This window comes from Triturus cristatus, chromosome 7 (genome assembly GCF_964204655.1).
Source record: "Triturus cristatus chromosome 7, aTriCri1.1, whole genome shotgun sequence".
Taxonomy (NCBI): domain Eukaryota; kingdom Metazoa; phylum Chordata; class Amphibia; order Caudata; family Salamandridae; genus Triturus; species Triturus cristatus.
The window spans coordinates 1,482,074,233-1,482,095,333 of NC_140590.1; the positions used below are offsets into that span (position 1 = coordinate 1,482,074,233).

General features: G+C 44.8%; 1 protein-coding gene across 2 annotated transcripts in view; it reads right to left on the reverse strand.

Moving 5' to 3' along the window:
* LOC146812220 (protein-glutamine gamma-glutamyltransferase 6-like) overlaps positions 1 to 21,101 on the reverse strand; it is a 306,117-nt gene that overhangs the window by 192,936 nt on the left and 92,080 nt on the right. Inside the window, exon 1 of one of the 2 annotated variants that reach the window (XM_085619251.1) lies at positions 20,040 to 20,172. The exons of the other annotated variant lie outside the window; for it this stretch is intronic. Coding sequence (XP_085475377.1) covers positions 20,040 to 20,046 — 7 coding nt within the window. The 5' untranslated portion in view covers positions 20,047 to 20,172. Of the gene's footprint in view, positions 1 to 20,039; positions 20,173 to 21,101 lie in introns of those variants that run through there. 2 annotated transcript variants of the gene reach the window in all.

A 21,101-nucleotide genomic window follows, 5' to 3' on the forward strand; every position in this document is an offset into this window, starting at 1 on the left:
CCTAAAACATTAACCAATGATGTTGAAATGTCTTATGTTTATTCAGCTTATTTCTATCTGATTTTATGCGTAAATATTCGATCCAGTACACCTTTTTGTATCATGTACATTTTCTGGCTTGCGAGCACCCAGGAAGATGTGTTCTGTGAATTCGAATCGTATGCATCTCTACGTTACGATGGCAATTTGTCTGTTCTAAGAAATAATTATGTTGTTGGTGTCGATGCTTCGACCCCTTACTCCTTTATTCTTTAGTGTTTATTTATTTTTATTTTTCAACGTTGTTTCAACTTCACAACAGGGACTGTAGACACCCCTCGGATGTCTTTTTTCTATTACCCTCTTTTGTCAGCATCTAGCGGCTGCCCGCGCCGGTACGCAACGTGGCGGACGGCGTGCTCTCTCACGTTATATTATCACCCCCAGACGCGGCGCCTGTCCATCCACTACGGGTTGATTCAGCGCTTCCTCCTTGTGGTTCGGTAAGGCTCTCCCTCCTCCCTCTTTTGTTGAACGAGCCCTGGGTAACCTCGGTCCTCAGCGCCTGTTGTCTACGAGTTGGTTTCTGTCCATCTGTTAATATTGTTGAATGCAGGACCATCCCGTTTTTCACATTAATGTCTCCACGCAGTTAGTTCACAAGTTGAGAGTGTGTGATTTGATTTTGGAGGCTGTCAACTGTATGACATACAGGTCTAGCTTCAGTAATCACTTTCCCCATCTCCTAACATGACCTGAGCCTCATGATTATTTAACTCTACCATATTATGAGTCATCACGGATGTTGCGAATTGGTTCCTTGAACCTGTTACCCTTTTCCTCAGTAGCGCTTTTAATACTTTATTGATATGTTCTTTTGTAGAAGTTATAATTGAATGCGATTTATTCCACGCCTTTCACCGATGGTCCATTTCCACGGCTTAGACTGAGTTCCTAATTTGCTATCCTGAGACTTCTTCATTCAGTGAGTCATCAACATTTTAGCCTGCTTTTTCAGCTACATGATTAGCCTCCCCCTCACCCTGATACTTTATTTTCAGGTGTCTTCGTTCTCCACCCTGGGAGCCCTACTGCCCCGTTATTCGTGATTCAGCTAAGAATTCATTTAACGGTAACTATGGTGATTCATCCCACCAGTCCTATTTATGCTTGCTCTAGGACCCCAGATTCGTTTTTAATCACTATTGTTTCATTATACAGGTGCCCTTCCCCACTCCCTCCACCCCTGCGACCCTGTCCTGATGAAGACCCCGTCAATAAGGAATCAAATTACCTATCTACCCTCCTGGGTTTAAGGGGTCGAAACGTCGACTTATCATCAATACCAGTACCTCAATAGTGTATTTTACACTGTGTTCTCTTTTATGTACATGGGTTCTTAAATCATCGCATGTCTCAACGAATCTATGTCAGTCTGAATATGTGGCATGAAATATTTTGCCCAAACAATTAAGTTGTGATACTGTTTTGAATTGTTGTGTCACTTACCCCCCCCCTTCCTAAAATATCACTATCTACACGTTACCCTTTCCCCCCCCTCCCTCCCTGGGCACCCTCTTGCACCTAATTTTGCATAATTGAAAATTGTTGTTGTATCTGAAATGACCTGATACCAGTGCAGAGTGTGATTAAATAACACTCACGCTTCCTTTTTGTTGATTCAATTTCTTAATTTATTCTATTCAGTGTGCTCTATATTTCATATACTCTGGGACCCCTTTCCCTATACTGTTCGACACCCAGGTCCCAGTGATTTTTGGGTATACCCCTTTTTCTAATGATCTTTTTACAGAGGCAGAGAGAGGGAGCAGAGCGCCGCAGACAGGCCATGCCCATTTAGCAGAACCCCAGAGAATGCACATTTCTTATTTGAAGCTGGGCAAAGCATCTGTTGCTTCAGCATGCACTTTCCAGCATGAAAATGACACGTAATCTTTCTAAACCAGGTAGCGAAAAAGTTCCCAGTTTATTTCCTATCACCACCTCACCGCTCGAAACCCTGCTGGTCAAAGGCTTCTATGCTCAAATCTCGAAGTAACGTATTACCTCTAATAATACAACCTCTCGGACACACCACGTGAACATAGCAGTGTACAGCCACTGAAAAGCTCTAGTCTGGCTGGCTCTTGCGCAGCCCGAGCTCTTTTTGAAACCTCGAGCTCAAGCCACGCTTATACATATTCATTGGGCACAGAGATTTGTCGGGACTCAGACCCGGTTTCGGCGGCTCCATGTAGCACTAGTCCAGATTGCCTCCCGTGAAAGCGTGGCTTGTTGTGGGCTCAAGTTTCCAAAAATACCACGAGCTGAACAAGAGCCAGCAAAGCTAGAGTGAGGCTCACTCTATGTAAAACTGCCAAACTCGAAATGTAGATACTGTTCCCTCGCCCACATACAAATCTCATCTGCCAAGATTGAAGGACAATGCATTAACATTTGATGCCAGAAAGAAAAACCCAGCTAATGACTCAATTAATTACACAGTGAAACTGGAAAATCCGAGCTCAACACAGCTTCCCTGCTTGACCAAACCGTGTATGCTAGGCAAACCATTTACTTCACCAAGCCTAGTTTTTTAGGTCTCGCCTGGCGTTAGCAGCGCTGCGCTGCACTCGCCATGCGAGGGCCTTTTCGATTCAAGATGTGCACACGTACGGAGGGACAAAAAAATGCACGCGCATGTTGACAGCCAGACGCCATGTTTGTTTACTTTAATTAGCTTGCGCATGGAGAAGAGATGTGCACGCGCGCATGGGGGCGTGCTTTCGCTTTCCCTCCCTCCCTGTCTCCGACTTTCCTGTTTCAAAATGTTGGTATGCACAGTTCTCACGCACGCATGGTGGCGTGCTTTCGCTTTCCCTCCCTCCCCCCGGGCCTGCGTGCACAGAACCGGCCGTGATGGTGCAAACATCGACTTCCAGAGGGCGAGCAGCAGGACATGCCCGGGCTCATGGAGTTCAACACAATTCACTCCCAGCAGCTCACGCCGCGTGGATAGCTGCGGCAGCTGCTGCTGATTGTGTGCTCTGAGGTCGTACGTGCTTGGAAACAAGCGTCACTTCAAAGAACACAGCAGCATACTGCTTCGTTCCTGACTGTTTCTGCCCCCTCCACCATTCCCTCTTTCTCACTCGTGCTCTCCCTCTCACCTTCCTCTGTCTCTCTCCCCCCACTTCGCTCTCTGTTTTCTCTTACATCTTCTCTATTTTCATCCTTTTTTCATCCTTTTTTCATCCTTTTTTTCTCTCCCCCTCTGTTTTCCCTGTTACATCTTCCCTATATTTCTCCTTTTCTTTCTCTCTTCCCCCCTCTATCCCTTTCCCGCGTCTATACTCTCTCCCCCTCTGCTTCCCTCTCCTCCATCCCTCCCTTTCTCAATTGTCTCTGTATTTCACACTTTCTGGACTCCTATTTCTTTCCTGTTCTCTCTCATCCTGCTGCCTGGCTTTTGTCGCCCCCTCACTCTAAGGTGCCCTGTGATATGCCTTCTCTAGTGCCTCCGCCCACCCCTCCCTCCACCCCAGCCAGCACGAGGCTGCACACCGAGGCATCTGTCCAGCTTGCAGTTCTGTCTCTGCTGTCCCCTGGTGGGGCCCGTGGTGGGGCCCCGGGGCACCTTCACCTCCGATAGTCACTGGATGTGAGAGGCCTCCGATGCCGTCGCTGCGCATCCCTGGAGCCCCTCCGAGTGCAGGGAGAGAAGAGCGCGTGTCAGCGGATCTCTATCCGGAGCGGTCACTGTCCCAGGTGCGTAGGTGCGTCCCTGGAGGCGGGGGGTGGGGGCAGGGAGTGCGGTGTAGGAGAGGGAGGATGCACAGACCAGGCGGGGCGTGGACTTTTGAATACATTAGGTCTATGATAGGCTCAGTCCACGACTTTCACGTGAGGTGAGTGACATCAAGAGACTGAATCCCCTCTGCCTCCTTGAAATGTGGGGGCACTCACATTTTATGAGTCACACCTGTCTCTGCCACACTATGACGTGAGGGATATATTCTGAGAGTGATTCTCCTCTGTCACTCACTTCTTGGGGTGAGGGACAGACTCAGACGGTAGACCCCCTCTGCTTCTCTCACTTCTTGGGGTGAGGGACAGACTCAGACCAAAGTCCCCCTCTGCTTCTCTCACTTCTTGGGGTGAGGGACAGACTCAGACCATAGTCCCCCTCTGCTTCTCTCCCTTCTTGGGGTGAGGGTCACTCAGACTGGTGAGGGTTACCCTGACCACGCGCACCGTCAGCCTCGTAATGAAGGATAAACTCGACGGACAAGGACTCTCTCCCAGCACTGTTAATCTTGTAGCTGGCTCTGCCGCTACTTCAACAATGACTTGCAGGAAGCTCACAAATATCCAGTAGGCGCCTCAACCCACGAGCTCTATGACTTTAAATTAGTTTAGGACTTGCTTTAGTGTTCACAGAGAAGCTATTTTAACATCTATGGTAAACCCACTGAATCATCCCATCCCTTGCAGAGTATACTCAGGAGTACAGCGTGTATGATAACCCACTAGGCTACCTCACTGAGTAGGAATCAGTAACCAACGCTGCCCTGTAGCCATTCACGGTGGCCCACTGATCCGCGCTACTGAGATAGAAACAGAAGGCCTGCAGGGTGTGCACAGACGTGTGTTATAGGAGCTGTAACCCACCAAGCTGTCGTACAGACTCTGAATGTTACATCCAGAGTTGCACTGCAGGTGCATTAACCCAGTAAACTATCCTACTGGAGTTGAATCCTGTGCATGTAGATTCCACGCAGACACAGATCTTTGAAGCAGACGAGCGAACCCACTGACCTATTGTAATAGGCACAACCCTGACACCTGTGGTTACACACAGTTTTGTGTAGTACACAAAGATGTGCTGTATGCACTTTAACACACTACATAGTCTTAGCAGGACTAGAACGTATGTCCTGGGAGTACATCGCGGTAGTATGAGCCCTAACCTACCGAGCTGTCTCGCTAGGGCTGGAAAGAGAAGCTATATAAAGGTGCATACAACAGTTATTTAGCTAGGTCACTGGAGCGCATGTTGATAGGGAACCTTGCCAAGCCCTCTAATGGGAGGGTGGTGGTGCCTAGAGAAGGAGATGCCTTGACAGGGCTTAATTTGAGCTGGTGTCTGCTGGAGCTCAGCCTCATACTTCATTTAAGAGCATCTATACATAACTGAGGTGGCTGTGCTCTGATTCCCTGGTTTGCAACAGCCAGATACTTGTACGTTTGATATGAAATAACAGCTGCTCTGACCAGCTTTACTAATTGTGAGAGACACGCACACATTTTTATTTCAAGTACGAATCTGCTAGCGCGGGAGAGATGCGGTGTGGCAGTGGCACCCACGGCATCTCCAACAGGGAGAGCCACTGGTTTACCTTCCCCAAGCTGACTTGAGCCAGGATGGGCGGGGTCAGCGTTTAGAGTGACCACATCATTCCAGATATTTCTGGACCCTGTCTCCAGGTCTCACCTCTTCACCTACAAAAGATTGTTTTTAGATTTGTCAGTCTAATTAGCCCAATGGGAGCAGAGCAAGACTACGACTCCCAGAATGCATTAGGTTATCACACAAATCTCCAAGGCTGGAAACAGAGTCTATGTTGATCCGGAAGGAGGTGTCACCCTATCTGCGATATACTTCCAATGTAGGATTTAGTTGTGTGTAGATTTAGAGTAAAGATGAGCCTCCCTGCATGATGTCTTTTGGAAGACCAAGCAGTAGGGCGTTGCAGTAGCCAAGTCTTGAATTGGCCAGAGCCCCAAGAACCGTATGGTGGTCTTGGTTCAGAGAGATGGAGGAAAGAGTGTTGATTTGTGGATTGAAATTTTGCCTTCTGCTCCCACTTGTGAAATTGTGTTAGTTGGCTTCCGGTATCACTCCGGGACTACCAGAAAGCCCGGGACAGTTATTTCGGCCAATACTAAAGCATACCAAGGGCCACCTTCGAAACTCCCACAGCATTTCAAAAAATCTGCAGCAATGCTGTGAGCAAATTATTGGTTCATGAACCTTGTATTTTTCTCTTTCATCTGGCCTCTTTCTGTCTTGTTATGTTGTGCTTCTATTATGTACACACTTTCTTTTTAAGTGTTTAATTCTGTTTTTTGTTGTAGCTTTTAGCTGCGATTTGTCCCCTGCCTTGGGAACCACTCAGCAAGTGATGGGGCAGTCTTTCGAACATAAACCACTCTGACAAATTTCAGTGGCACACACACATTTTTCATAACATATTCCCCTCCAGACACTACCAACAAAGCATGTGGTTGGGCAGACCAAATCACCACCAGAATACACCAGAAAACAAGCATTAAAAATGTAATTGGTCTCGCCGTTTATTAAGTTAAAGCCATTTGCTTTGCTATACAATACTATTAGCAAAGCAAATGGCTTTATCTTCATCAAAGGCGAGACCTATTGCATTCTCAATGCTTGTCTTATTTGGGTATTATGTTCAGCTCATCAGGCTCCCTGGCCCTACATTATTCCTGTGCAGAGAAAAATAATTCAGAGCAGTTGGATCACTTCTTAGCCTTCCATAACCCTCGGGGGGGAGGGCGATAACTCATCTGTTGCAGAAATACACGGCCAAATGTGTCCCTATAGCATCATACAAGGACAAAATCTGGGTAATAAATGATTGTGCAATCATAGAGTAGAGATAACCGATTTCTTAGGAAAATCTTGGCAGTCCCATTAGCTGCCTCACATTATCTGTGCCACAGGAAACTGAGTTTAAACTATCTCTTATCTGCACCAAACACACCTTGCTGTGGTTATCTATTTGGCGGAAAGAGGAGGCTGTACTTACAAAAGATATAATCAATGACTGAATGGTATTCGACAAGGGCCTACTAATCCCATGGCAGGCGTACGTCAAAAATCATTTGGCGGCTTAGTCCTAAAACATATTTTATGCAATAGAGCAGCCCTTACAATTCCTGATAGAAAGCCTGCACAAGCTTTATTATCTCAGTCGCAAAACGATAGGATAAATGTTGAATGCTGGAGACCATCTGTTGACAAATACATGCACTTAGATTTTGAACTGTTCTCTGCAAGCTGCCTGTGGAATACTAGAGGTCACTGGGAGCCTTCATGGTAATTCCACTTTAGAACTGGCATGATCAAATACTTGCTTTGCTTTCCACTCGGATACCAGCACAATCCTGTGAGAAAGTGCCCTCTTTCTTGCATGGTATGCCCCCACTTTTTGCTAAATTGCTGAATGTACTTTGACTGAGTGTACCCTGGACTCCTGCCAATCAGGTGCCCAGGGCCTATGTTCCTTCCTTAAAACACACAAACTCCAAACTGGCAAACCTTGGCCACATGTCAGCCCCTAGTAAATGGTACCCTAGGTACCCAGGGCCTTGTGACCAGGGAAGACCCCTAAGGGCTGCAGCACTCATTGTGCCACCCTTAGGGGCACTGTACCCTTACACACACACACTGCCTTTGCAGGCTGAGTGTCTGGGTGCAGGACAAAATGAAGAGTCGACATGGCACACATCTCTGTGTGCCATGCCCAACACCCACACTGCCAAGGCATATGTCAGTCACCCCTCTGGCTGGGTGCCTTATGCCCATGGTGTGGGCACAGGAGCAGGAGCCCTGTGCCCCTACAGTACCCAGGTCCATTCCCGGGCACTGTAAGTGCAGTGCTGCCATTTAAGAGTACATGGTGCTGAGAGCTCGTCAAACACGAGCTCCACAGCACCATAATGGCAACACTAAAGACTGGGAAGTTTGGTATCAAACTTCTCAGCACATTAAACCCACACTGATGCCAGTGTGAGATTTAATGTACCAAGCACCCCAGAGGGCATCTTAGAGATGCCCCCTTACAACTAACCTACAATCCACGTCTGCACTGAGGCTGCCCAGGCTGCCACACAGCAGACACGTTGCTGGACCCCTGGGTGGGAGAGCCCCTGCTCTCCCGGGCCTGCAACAATGCACATCCTGGGTGAGGTGATAGATCTCCTCCCCCAGGATGAGCAAAGGGAAGCTTCAAAGGCCTGCCGCCTCTAAGAGTTTCCCCAGGCCACTGCAACCCCCCACTCTGGCGGGAAGCTTGGCCGGAAACCCCATACAAGGACAGGGGATGTGCCAGCCTTCCCACCCCACCCCTCAGGTGGGGGAGGCGAGGTGAAACACATCTCCGGGCTCTCGCCATCTTGAAGATGGGAGGCACTACCCTATCAGGATTAGGCTACTGCCCCCCTCCCACAGGAGAGGGGCAGGATAGGGGGTGTACCCACCCCAGGACAAGGACCCATTGGTCCCTGGCCTTCACCTACCTGTAACACCCCTAAATCTAGTATTTAGGGGCACCCTGAACCTTCCTTCCCCAGATTCCAGATTCCGAAACTACAAGAAGAGCGAGAAGAAAAGAAGACCTGCCCTGCAGCTGCAGCTGCAAAGGAGAGGGAGACACAAACTGCTTTGGCCCCAGCCCTACCGGTCTGTCGACCTCGGACTTGCTCCTGCTCCAAACCCGGCATCTCTTGTGGCCAGCAACCTCAGAAACCCCGGAGGACCTGGCTAACTTTGAACTCTGATCCCCTGGGACTCCCATGAGTAGAGGCTCTACTCAGAACCTCCCTTTCACCCCTGGCAGCAGCCCGGAACCGCAATCCCAGCCCACTCTGCACCCGCCAAGCCTGGCCGGTGCCAGAGTGAACTAAACCCACGAGGACGACCCCACGGCGACTGTGACCCCGAGGCCGGCACCCAAGGACCCCCCTCGACTATCCGGAAGAAGCCTGCAGCCTCAGAACAGAGTGCCACCCCAACCGCGATCAACAAGAGGGTAAGATTTCCGACATCAAAAGGCACCCCTGCACCCGGCGCCCCACGGCCCTCTGTGCCCAATCCCGGGGTACCTACCTATCCTCCAACTACCCAACTCATCTCTCGAAGTGGTGGTGGCACCTGAAGAGTCCTCGTCCCCGAGCCTGCAGTCTTTTTCCAAACCAGAGATTTCCCATAGAAATCAATTGAGCGCCCGACGGCTCAAAAGCACCCTGCACCCAGCCGCCCGAGTGGCCCTGGCAGTGAAAACTCTACTCTAATCTACTTCCCCACTTGCCCTGAGTAAGTGACCAGGAGCCCAGCTCCCACAGCCGCGTGGCTTGCCCGACAGCAGCCACCAACCCAGGCCCCCCTATCCCTCATAGGATAACATTGGGCCTAACTCTCTCTGCACCCGGCCGTCCTGAAACCGCTGAGGGTTAACTGACTGTACCTACCTGACACTGGGGGACCCCTGAGTCTATGCCCAGAATTTCAACTCTGCCAGTCGAGTACTTACCCTTAAACCGCTAACTTCATTTTCCTCATAGGGTAACATTGACTGGCTTTTTCTTGGAAATTCTTCTAACTGTGGACTTTTCAAAACTCAAAATATTCACCAAAAATCAGCCGAGTACCAAAAACGAATTTACTCACCTGCTCTTAGGTGAGCTCCCAGTGCTGGATCTTGGTGCCCAGCACTGACTCTGAAAAGTACCCACAGCTATACTTACCTTTAACTCATTTTTCTTCCATAGGAAACCATTGACTGTTTTTCTGTGAAATTTCTTCTAAGTGTTGATTTCAGCAATTTCTAAATACTCATCAAAAATCGTACAACATCTGAAGACGTAATTACTTACCTGTTTTGGATAAAGGTCCCAGTACTGAGTCCAGACACCCAGTACTGGATTACAAAAGTAACGATAACCTACTGTACCTGTAACCTACATTTCCTTCCATTGGGAATCATTGATTGTTTGCTCTGAAATATTTTCTAAGTGCTAACTTTTGAAATAGCTAAATATTAGTTAAAAATCATTACAGTACCAAAGTCGACTTTCAACAGCTGATTCTGAGAACTGACCCAGGACTGGATCTAGGATCCAAGCCTGGAATTACAAAAGTAATCTAAAAAGTAATCTGTTGCATATAACTTGAATTTATCATTGAGCTCAATGTGTTGTGTTTAGAAAATAGAGTTGCCTACTGCAACTACTTGTAACTGTTTACTAAAAAGTCTATTGCATATACAAAAGTATTTTTATGAAACATCTCCTGTCGAGAAAGTATATTTTAATTCCAAGTGTTGGTTCTAAAATAAAACAAGCATATATTTTGTATATACAAACCATTGGCCTAGAGTTCAGTTATTGAGTGTGTGGAACTATTTGCTGACTGAGTGTGTACAACAAATGCTTTACACTGTCCTCTGATACTGCCTTACTGCTCGACCAGGCTACCACTTTGGAGAGTAAGGTTATATCTAACTTTAACCTCTGTTAAACCCTTGGGGTCTGTGGACTCTGTACACCCTGTACCTATTAAGGAACAGTATATACAGAGCCACTTTCTCACAAATCCTGATCTGAGAGTCTGGCCCTGCAACAATGTATTTAGGCAGTCAACGCTCCAATTCCTCTTTTTTTGTGATTTTTATATATTTTATACTAAAACATTTCTAGTCCACTTATTAAAAGCTCAGGAATCTTGGACACTATACTCAGGCTTATTACTATCTATTACTATCTTCTACTACTGCTGCATGAAAAGATATGTGCCACACGGGGCACTATGTACTCTGATTAACTGTATTTTTATGTACCTTTTTACTGCATTTTTAGGAATTATTTTTAGCAGTGAGTTTTAGTATATGTTTTATGCATATTTATGTACATACAATTTTACTTGCAAGTTTGAGGAGCTTGCTCTTCTGTATTTTTATATACCTTTGTACGCTTTTATGATTTATTCTATAAGCCAAATAAAGTTCTATTGAATTGAATTAATGCACATTTAGATTTACAAGATCGCTCGATTTTCATCACAATTTGTATATCCAGTTGTGGACCTCAATTTTCGAATGTGGGTTAGGAACTACATTGAGTAATTGAAGCAAATGAAGACTACAGTTCTCAGAATACACTTATTTGTTCAATGAAAGTCGAGGCCCAAGATTACAGTGCACTAGCACATGGAGCATACACACTAAAAATGTACCTAATTTCTTAATCCTGGTTTGAAATTAAATGCATCTTGAGATTTCCTAAACTGAAAGAATGCTAGAAAATGTGACACATTCCTTTGAGGTACTTTACTGTGCAGTTGCTCTGTATTTTGTATGTAATGTATCTTTTTAGGTCAAGCTTAGACAACACTTGCACTGTCTCTTCGAGATATGTTCTATATACTTTGTGGGCTTACAGCCCCCCCACTGCTTTTTAGGTCTCGCCTGAGCCAGCGCGAGAGCTTTTGTAAATGGGGGATCTGGAAGTGCAAACGAGTGCTTTCAGGCCTCCAAATACAGTGCATGTGCGCCGGGCGCGCGCACCATTTGGCAGCCTGCACACCATTTGCTTTCACTTTCGCGGCCGCACGGCCGCTTTGATGTTTGATCGCGATCGCGATCACTTTCACTTTTGCGGCCGCACGGTTGCTTGTTTTGTCTTCTTTCTCTCTTTTGCTTCCTTTCCTCCCTCATGACTCTATCCCTCCCTTGCTTCCCTTCCTCCCTCCATGAATGCCTCTCCTTTACTTTCTTTCCTTCCTCCATGCCTCTATCGTTCCCCTCCTTCCCTTCCTTACTCTTTCCATGCCTGTACCTCACGCTTGTTCTTTGAAGCCAACTGGTTGTTATTTATTAACTTATTTTTATCCTCGGCAGTGTGGCAGCTTCTGTTGCGGAAAGGCGCGGTGTAAAAGTTCATTTTCCGTCTCTCAGACCCACCCACCGAAAAAACAGCTTCCTATTTCATTGCAACTATGATTTGATGCGTGATAGAACGCCTGTCATCCGGCTGCCTTTCATCTATTCAGTCTTGATTGAAATCAATAAATCACTCACCATGGTAACCCAGGCAAGAGTGACGCAGGGCTTGCCCTCTAGATACTGTGATCCAGACAGGCACAATTATTATCTTGTTTTAAGAGGTAACTTTTGAAGGTACTGGGGAAAGCGAGGACCGAAGCCGATTTGCACCGGGATACGGTATTTTCGTCTCTATTCTTAGCATGCTCCTACGCTGCTAGCGTAGTGATGGCATACGCTCGCCGAAGCTGGGTTGGGAGCCTCACACTTTTTGCGCAGGAACAGGTCGTTCTGCTGAGTCAGAGGACGATTCTGGCGCTAGCTAGTCTGAGAATAGCTGTATGGTGTAATTCTTTCCCCGCAGGCTGCAGGTGGACCCCCCTGCGGGGTGAGTGGAGCTCCGTCCGAAAACAATATCATGGTGTGGTATGCTGTCATCGTCGGGTAAGATGCTTTCTCCAGCGCTTGCTACTTCATTAGCCACTATAATGTCCGTCTACTTGCTGTGTGTCCCTACTCCCTTGAGCCGACCCTCACCTACTTTGGATGTTTGGGCACGCGTGCTTCACTTGCTCAGTCAGTCGAATTACATATAGGATTTACTCCCTTACAAACTTCAGAAGCTGTCAGTGAGTGAAGTACTGCAACTTGTGTCATGCGCAGTAGGACTGGTATTTTCTTCACAAAGGTGACAATCCTAGCCTCGTACCACCGCTGCTGGGCTTTTACCTGCTGTAATTTTCTAAACTCTACCTCTGTTATTAATGTTTAATTTACAGATCCTCTCCATGTCCTGTATGTGACTGACCATCTGTGCTTCCCTGCCCCTACCTCTGCTCTATATATGCCTTGACTGTTTTCAATTGGTTCCCTCTGTAATGCTTTTTCTACCCCTATGCTATTGTGTTGCTTATCCCCTCTTATTAAACTTCCCTGACACTGCTTTTAATCTTTTCTTCCTGCTGCAGTTATATGCAACCTTCCTCTGTGTTTGGACTTCAGGGACTCCCACCCCCAGCTTGGACTGTAGTTCACCCCTGTGCTCAGACTTAAGAGGTCCCTTAATCACCTTCTGCCTCCTCCCCATGTGCCCCACTCCTGGTTTTAATGTCTCCACCCTCTGTGCTTTTAACCTCAGTGTCCAAGCCTCTCTCACTTAGACTTCACTGTCCTCCTTCACTTCTCAGTTGATGTTTTTAGTCTGTGTAAGTTAATTAACTCAGCCTAGCCAGTCGTGAGAACCATTATCCACGACGATATTTGCAATGTCAAACTCAAAAGTGCAGCCTGTTGTTTCTGTGAAAGATCCAAACGTCAAGAAGTGTATGCATAGCTGCATTGATTTGCTTTATTTTACCTACATTGCCACTTATAAGTAATGCAGGAAGGGAGGTTCAGGGAGGAACGGTGGAAAAGGCTTAAGAAGGAAGGCACAGAAGGGATTGTTTATAGAATAAACATTGCGAAAAGCATTTACAATGCAATATGGCATTGTAAATGACAATGCCTTTTATGTATGTGTTAAGAAAACGTGCAAAGTACAAAGTGTGTGTTTACGCACCGCTTGCAGGTTTTCAAAACACATAAATAAAATGCATTGTCATTTACAATGCCAATAGCTCAAATCTCGCAAATGCGAGACCTATTGCATTGCAAATGCTTGTTATTTGTTTGTCAGTGTCCTTTAAAAATCCTTGCTTGTAAGGGGTTAATAATTCCTCTCTATACCACCGCTTGGTCAATTGTTTGCTCCTACAAAGCAGCGCCATAGTACTTGTACTCTTCCACTTGTCCCAAATTATTTTCTGTCCCAGGAACATTTTTTTTTTATTTGAACGAGTACTTCTCGTAAGTGTTCTTGTTTTGTTTCTCTGGCTCAGTGTGGCGCCTGTTGAATGTTGGTACTTTCCTGTCTCTCGGCCCCTCACCTCAGTCACATTCACGGCTCCACTCCAAGCCATGGTTGCTTTTGGGGCACCCTACTCTAGGAGCACTAGGCATGCGGGAGGGACAACGTGTCTGTGCCAGCTCAATGAAACTACACCGGCGCCAAGCTTAGTACACACTGCATTTGCGCTATTAATTAGAATTACTTCAGAGCCGGCACTAAACTGCTATCTCGAAGTCAGGAAAGACTCTGTGAGTGAGAGAGCACAGGTTACCAGGTCCATAACTAATTCATTTATAAACCCACCGAGCACATAAAGGCGTAGAATCAGCCTATTAACTCGGACAGCTCGTACAGTATTTTATCACAGTGGTAACACGTCGACTAAGCAGCCAACCAGCACGTTGAACGTTCATGCACATACTAGGATTGGTTAAAGAGGTGACATGCTCCAATCTTAGGTTACTTTATGCATTACAGTCCCTCCCACTCCTACATGACTCCCAGAAAAGATTCAGTCAGTTATGCAACTCAGAAGTATTGGAATTGCGAACACGTGTTTCATAAAGTGATCAATAACAGAAAAGGGACGCTGGGTTGGATTTACAGGTGGTCCGTGTAAGTAGCGGACACGTTGCCACCTTAACTGCTTCTTATGAACTAATGATAATAATAACACTAAATGAGCCACCCTGTTTGGCCTTTTGAGTGCAAGCCCACTGGTTCTTCATCTGGCTTTTCGTGTATTGAAATTGATCCACTTGTTTGGCAACTGTCACCCAAACATTCCTGTAACCACAATGGCCCTAGGTTATCCGACGACTTTCCCTCTGTATAAGTATGTCCTACAGACTGGCTCTGGGGCTCTACACCTCTAAAGGTTGACCCCATATGTCTTAGTGTCTATTTCATTGTCCTATCTATACTTTGCTTGCGGCCAACTCTGTAATCATACATTCTAGCCCTAATATTTATGTGCCGCGTATCCTAAACTCTTCTTTATTCTTAGACAAAAATCTTAATTTCCCCCTCTTTACTTGGTCAATTTTATTGTGTTCGAATTCCCGTGCATTCCATAGCGACCACATTTACCGCCTTCTGGTGTCACACTTTAAGCACCCTAAACCAGACACGTTAAAAACATTGAGGGCCAGTGAGGACGTGTCCCACCGAAGCTTAACAATTTAGGCTTACTGTGTCAATGTTTGGTTCGCACACATAGAGTAACTGGGATTAATCTGAGTCTTGTGGCTCTGCAACTTTAGCCGTCTTGTTTTCTACCGGTAAACAGGCTTTAATGTCCAGATTGTTTCTCAAAGCACAGCTGCCAGATCATGACCTCCAGTTAACATCAAGGTCACCGTCTTGCTACTTAAAGCTCAGCAGTCTGATATTGCACCATGCTCGTCAGGTTGTTTATTATTATGAATTTGCATTAGTACTGATCACGCGAGATCTTAATTCGACTGGCTTACACCTGTTATTTTCCATTGGTTGCAGAGCTAGTGGCATGGTTGGTAATAATTTGCAAAAGAAGGGGGTTTGCCGCGGTATCCAAAGTGCTTGATGTGACGATCTGCCCAGAGATGGAAGATTTATATGTTTTTCCTTGCGTGAGAGGGAGAAAGTCAAATTTTGTTTCATTTCCGTTTTCAGTGAAAATGTAAAGGGTACAAATATGTAGGCAAGACCAAACATATTCACACCTTATAACTGGCTGTCAATCTGTTGGCTTCGCCAATGCTTGTTTTGTTATGCTTTTTGCAGAAACTTACTGTTGGAAAACAGTAATAACGTTATGCAAAAAAATATAAGAATAAAAGGAAAAGGCAAAAGTTTGGGAACCAGCTATGAGGTGTGAATATGTTGTGGCTTACCTATAGATTGGCAAAAGCAAAAATATTTCTTGGTCTCAAAAACCAAACATTGTGTAGTAGTCCTTGGCAATGAAGGGAACTACTTTGTGAGTGATGTGCTCACTGTGAAACACAAGACTTAAATATTCCACTATGCTAATGTTGATCATGGTTACATGGCCCTCCTAACAACTTACATTTTGTTGAGGGGCTGGCCTTTAAATATCCACTTTTTTTCTTTTTGGGGTGGTCTTGCAATGTTTTGTAAGCACCATCTTCGTGTGTTTTGTAATTTTGCAAACATGACGCATCACTTGTAGTCCTAGGTTATGTACAGTGTTTTGGTTGTGATTTGCTTGACATTCGAGTGGCACCTCTTTCTAGAATGTTTGTCACATGCTTGTTTTCATCTTTGCTTCATATATAACTGATAGGTTTAATGCTGAAAGGCATTTTTCTTTTTTTCTTTGGAAAGCAATTGGGGCTAAATTGCTGAGTAGCTTTTTTGTAAATCTCATGTCTGTTTAGCAGAGGACTGATGTGCAATGACTAGTCGACTAGTGTTTTTCAAACCATAAAATTACTCTCTTAGCCTTTTCACCCTTGGCAGAGAGACTGGAGATTGAAGTCTTACCCGCCAACAATGTACTTTGCAGAACTATGCATTAAATTTGCTTATAGGATTAGTAGGATCTATTTTTATTACATATGTGTCCCTCTCTGCTGAAACAGGTATCAAGGTTGTCAACTGTAGCTGCCTGCTAACTAGAAAATGTGTGTCAACTTTCCCACTACAATTTCTTGCTCGACGAGCTGTAAAGTATCGACTAAGTCCTTTAAAGAATGCCAGTTTTGAGATGGTAGAGAATCACTGTTGAGAGTAGTGTTTTGTTTTCCTCATTTATTAACAGTTGTTTGAGTGCTTGGTCACTATCCCCTGAAGTTTGCACCATAGCTCAGGCATTCTGTGCTTTATTGCTGAGTCTTTTAGTTTACCTATTAAAGCCACAGACTGGATGACCACTTTTGCAGTGCATTTTCTGTAGCTAACACCACACAATTCTAAATTAATTTATCCTGTGTACACTTTTCTCATGAAAGGCAGAAGTCGTTTTTGCCCGGCACAGCCCTCGGGAGAACGTTCTGCATGGCTACACACTTATATGATCCCAAATGCAAAACCTATTGGCTGTGCCAATGTTTTTTTTTAATCTTTTCTCTTCCTGCTTTTATATAAGTTAAACGTTCTTGCCATTACAATGACTTCATTCCTCATGCTCAGCTATTTCTATGTTTTTTGCTTCTATCTAACGACAATGCGATCAATCAGTGTTGTATGGAGAACTTGTTCAACTATTTAACAAGCATTTGCAATGCAATAGGTCTCGCATTTATGCGAGTTTGAGCTATTGGCATTGTAAATGCCTAATTTTTTTGTTTTTGTTTTTAAAACAAATAAAAGGCATTGTCATATACAAATTTACAATGCCAATAGCTTAAACTCGCGTAAATGCGAGACCTATTGCATTTCAAATGGTTGTTTAACTTTAATACTGAGCGTGGCGCCCTCTTCAAGGACACCGCGCTCGGTATCTTTTCTTTTCTTTTTACTTTAACATTGAGCGCTGTGTCCTTGAAGCAGCACAGTTTTAGAGAAAAAAAAATAAACAAACAGAGAGCGGTGTCCTTGAATCAGGTACAGTGCTTACTATTAAAGTTAAAGAAAAAAACAATTAAGCAGAGCGTGGTGTCCCAGAAGTGGACGCCGCGCTCAACATGAAAGTTAAATAAAAGTAACATGTAAAATGACCTTGGTGTCCCTAGAGCGGACGCCACGCTCATTATACAAATACCAAAAAAACCAGCTTCCATTGTCCCCGTCAATGCCAATAACAAAAATAGAGCTCACCCACTAGATAAAGCAGGCCGTGTAGCGAGCCAAGTAAAAGTTCCAGTCGTTATGGGCAGTAACAAATGGAGACAAGGTGGTACCAAGGCAGGACTAACAAGCCTACTTACAAATCAGAAGCCACCATTTAAGAAGGACAATGACACAAAGCCAATGACAAATATGGGAGGAGAGTCGGCGGGTCTGCTAGTGCGTACCCTAATACAGCATGCCTCGCAGAGCGAGCAGTGCATGTGCGCTGCCGCAAGGCTCAACCTAAAACTAGAAGGCCGTTTTATCTTGGAGCACAGAACCTCTGGATCAGAAATCCTCCAGAACCAAGCCCAACCATTTGATTTCAGAAAAGTCCAGGACTCTTGTGCATTCACGAAATAATGTGACTGCCAAATGCTCAGTTATCAAAAATGCTAGACATTGGTGCATATTCTAAGCCTTGGTCAGGCTCAATTTGGCCCGCATGTATCCATGGTGAACACAGATCACTGAGCACTTACGACTCGTAGAGTTAGAAGTGTGGAGTCATGGCATTTGGGGCAGAATCTCCACACTGTAGTGCTCAGTGTGGAGATTCCATCAAGAGTGCAAAGCCTCAGCCCGCATAAGTTGTGAATTGGGCCCGGAACTTCGAGCAGCCAATGCCAACAACGAAAATGCATTGCAATCAAGCCATCTCTCCATCCACTGTTTCTATTTAATAGAATGACCTACAGCAAGGTTACAAACTGTACCCTATTCAAAACCAAACAGATTTACAAGCCGCTCAATTTTCTACTCTTGGTTTGTCAACAACCTTTATGAAGTTGTCTGCTCTGGCAATTGGGAAATGGCAGAAACCAGCACTAAAAGTCATCATAGAACTTGACACTTTCCTAAATCTGTTCATTCACAATAGCCTGCCATAAAGCTTACAAACAGTTTAGTTCAAATCCCAGAATAATCCACACAAGTTTGTCCCCCAAAACACGCTGTTTAATCCTAAAGACTCTGTCTGCTCTGTCTTCTCCAGCTGACTATGATGGCTTGGTGGGCCAGTGCATCCACTCAGAGATCTGTGTTTCACCCAAGGTTTAATGCTTGAATTACAGTAAACCCATTCACCCATTCATCCTTCCATAGTCAATAAACTGAGTTCTACTGAGTTGTGTATTAATAGGCATCTGTTACGTTGTGCCCAGGAACCCCAAGGACAACGGAAGCTTTAAAAATACTGCTTATGTCTACTCTACATCATGTATTTGAAAGCTTTTACTGTTTCGCTTAATGGTATCAGGATAGCCTAATATAAGTTTGCAGATGCTGTAAAGCTATAGGCAATACAACATGTAACCTTGAAACTACATAAAGCTAACCAGTTTCTTTTACCAAGAAATGGATACCCAATAACTATACCTGAACATAGATAAATTTAAAAAAAAACAATTGACTACTTTCCCCTAAAATGCACCCCAGTTCATTGTTATTTTACATATCATGCCACCTTCGTTTGCATTTACCCATATGCAACTCATTCTTGACCCTGCTCCAATAGGAATAGTCCAGCCTGAAATAACAGACTAAGGGCCAGATGTATCAAAGGGTTTTACCCATTCTGTGTCTATGGGAAAATGTGTTTGTACATATGGTCATAGGTCCTCCCTGAAACGGAACAGAAGCAACTGAAGGTCTGTATCGTGTTTAAGACAAGACTGATTTGCATATGGCGGGGTCTACTCTGAAGCTGCATGGTGGGCAAAATACGATTCACTGGGACGCGGCCCGAGTAATTTACAGTGGTTGAGATCAATTCAAGCATTCCATCCATCACTTTTTTGTTTACTTATGAGCATGCCTGGGGCTGGCTGGCGGAACCACATATCAATAAAGTAAGTGTATCAATTGTGGACTATGGAACCAGAATATCTGAGCTATAAGGCTGGACCCCACACTACACAAAATTGTGTGTTTCGCAAATCAATCAATCACTCCTGCCTCAGTCCCTAGCTGGCCAAATTAAAAGTAAATAAATGCCACTTACACTTTACTTTTCGTTTCCTCGATACAATATGCATAAATGTGTGTAGCAGTACTCTACTGGCATTGACATTTTAGAATTATATTTTACCACCAATATAGAGTACGACACAATAACTGCCTTAAACATCTCTGTAATCCGGTCCACTGTAAAAACTTGAGAACTCCTCTACTGAAATTATTCCTGCCAAAGTCTAAATTGGTGCCAAGTGATTCCATTATTGTGCTTTATGCAGTAGTGGAAACACCTTCCTCACCATACTATGAAGACTCCAGTAGGAGAGCACATTGGAATTAGTCTAGCAGTGCAGCAATAAATGCTGACAGCACACCACTCTGCTAAGAACCTGCTATTACTTTAGCATTAACCGGCTTTAAATGTGCTTTTAGACAGGTCAAAGACAAACCCATGAGACACAGGCAGGAGAGGATCAGGATAAACCTGAGCATAGGAGGGACCGGGGTCCTGGCTATGGTTCTGAATCGAAGGCCCCATTGGCGCAGAGGCCCTCGGCTGATAAATGCTTCTTGGGTGGCAATAATTTACTCACCCGTCATTGTGTCTGTCCCTTCAGCTCCAGGGAGGCGTCTCTGATGAAGTTCGCCGAGGGACTCCAAGTGTTTCAGTAAGAGTCAAAACACCGGCCTCGCCTTTTAATGCCACAGAGCAGAATTCAAATGAGTTCTGGCATTTCATAGCTAATAATCTGAAAGAGGCGGGAGTGTGTGTGGCAGGGGAGGATCTATAAATGTGCTCCCAAACATCCTTGTAAGTAAACGTCTAAAGGAGGGAGGACACTGCAGAGACACATTGCTTTCCGTGACTCATGTCTGCAAATATGCTTTTCTGGTGTGTAATCTTGGAGGCTCTCACAATGTATAAGGACATTAAAACTATGGAATGTCAAAGGTGCAACTGAGCGCAAGTCCACCATGGGGTCCTCTGCCGCACAATACAATGACCCATCATTTCCAATCCCACATACTTTATACTTATAAATGTATTTTAACTGCTTCTTAATCGGAGTTTCGAGTCTTTCTTAAATATATTGTTATTATTTTTCAATGCCTTGTGCATGCAATGATTACTAGGACTATACGGCCGTATATCATCGATGTAGTGTCGCCCACATTTCCAAGGAAGCATAACCATCACATATCTGATCTATGTAGCCTGTATAAATGCCTCCAATGTAATTGTATTGGTATGGCATGTCCTACAGATAAATGTACATGAAACCTGTACAGTAACAAAGAAAATTAAAGCAGTTCAACGATTAAAAGCTGAGTTAATGTTCGATCATCTCCCATCTGTTTGTTATTAAATAATCCCTATTTTTTATCTTACAAAACACTGTCCTTTTCTACCCCCAAACAACAAGCACCACACTGTTCACCACTTTGTTGCATCACCATGGGTTCAAACAAAACTATCTGCACTGCTCAACAACGGTCCTTCAGAGGGGTTTTGAGTAGAAAAGTACTAATTCATACACGAACGTGGGCACACGTCCAGGACACTGTCCAATTCTACCTTGTTGCTTTAAGTATATTCGAAATGGAACATATAGTTTTTCAAATTTAGGTACTCTATATCTGTTAGAAATGGGGTT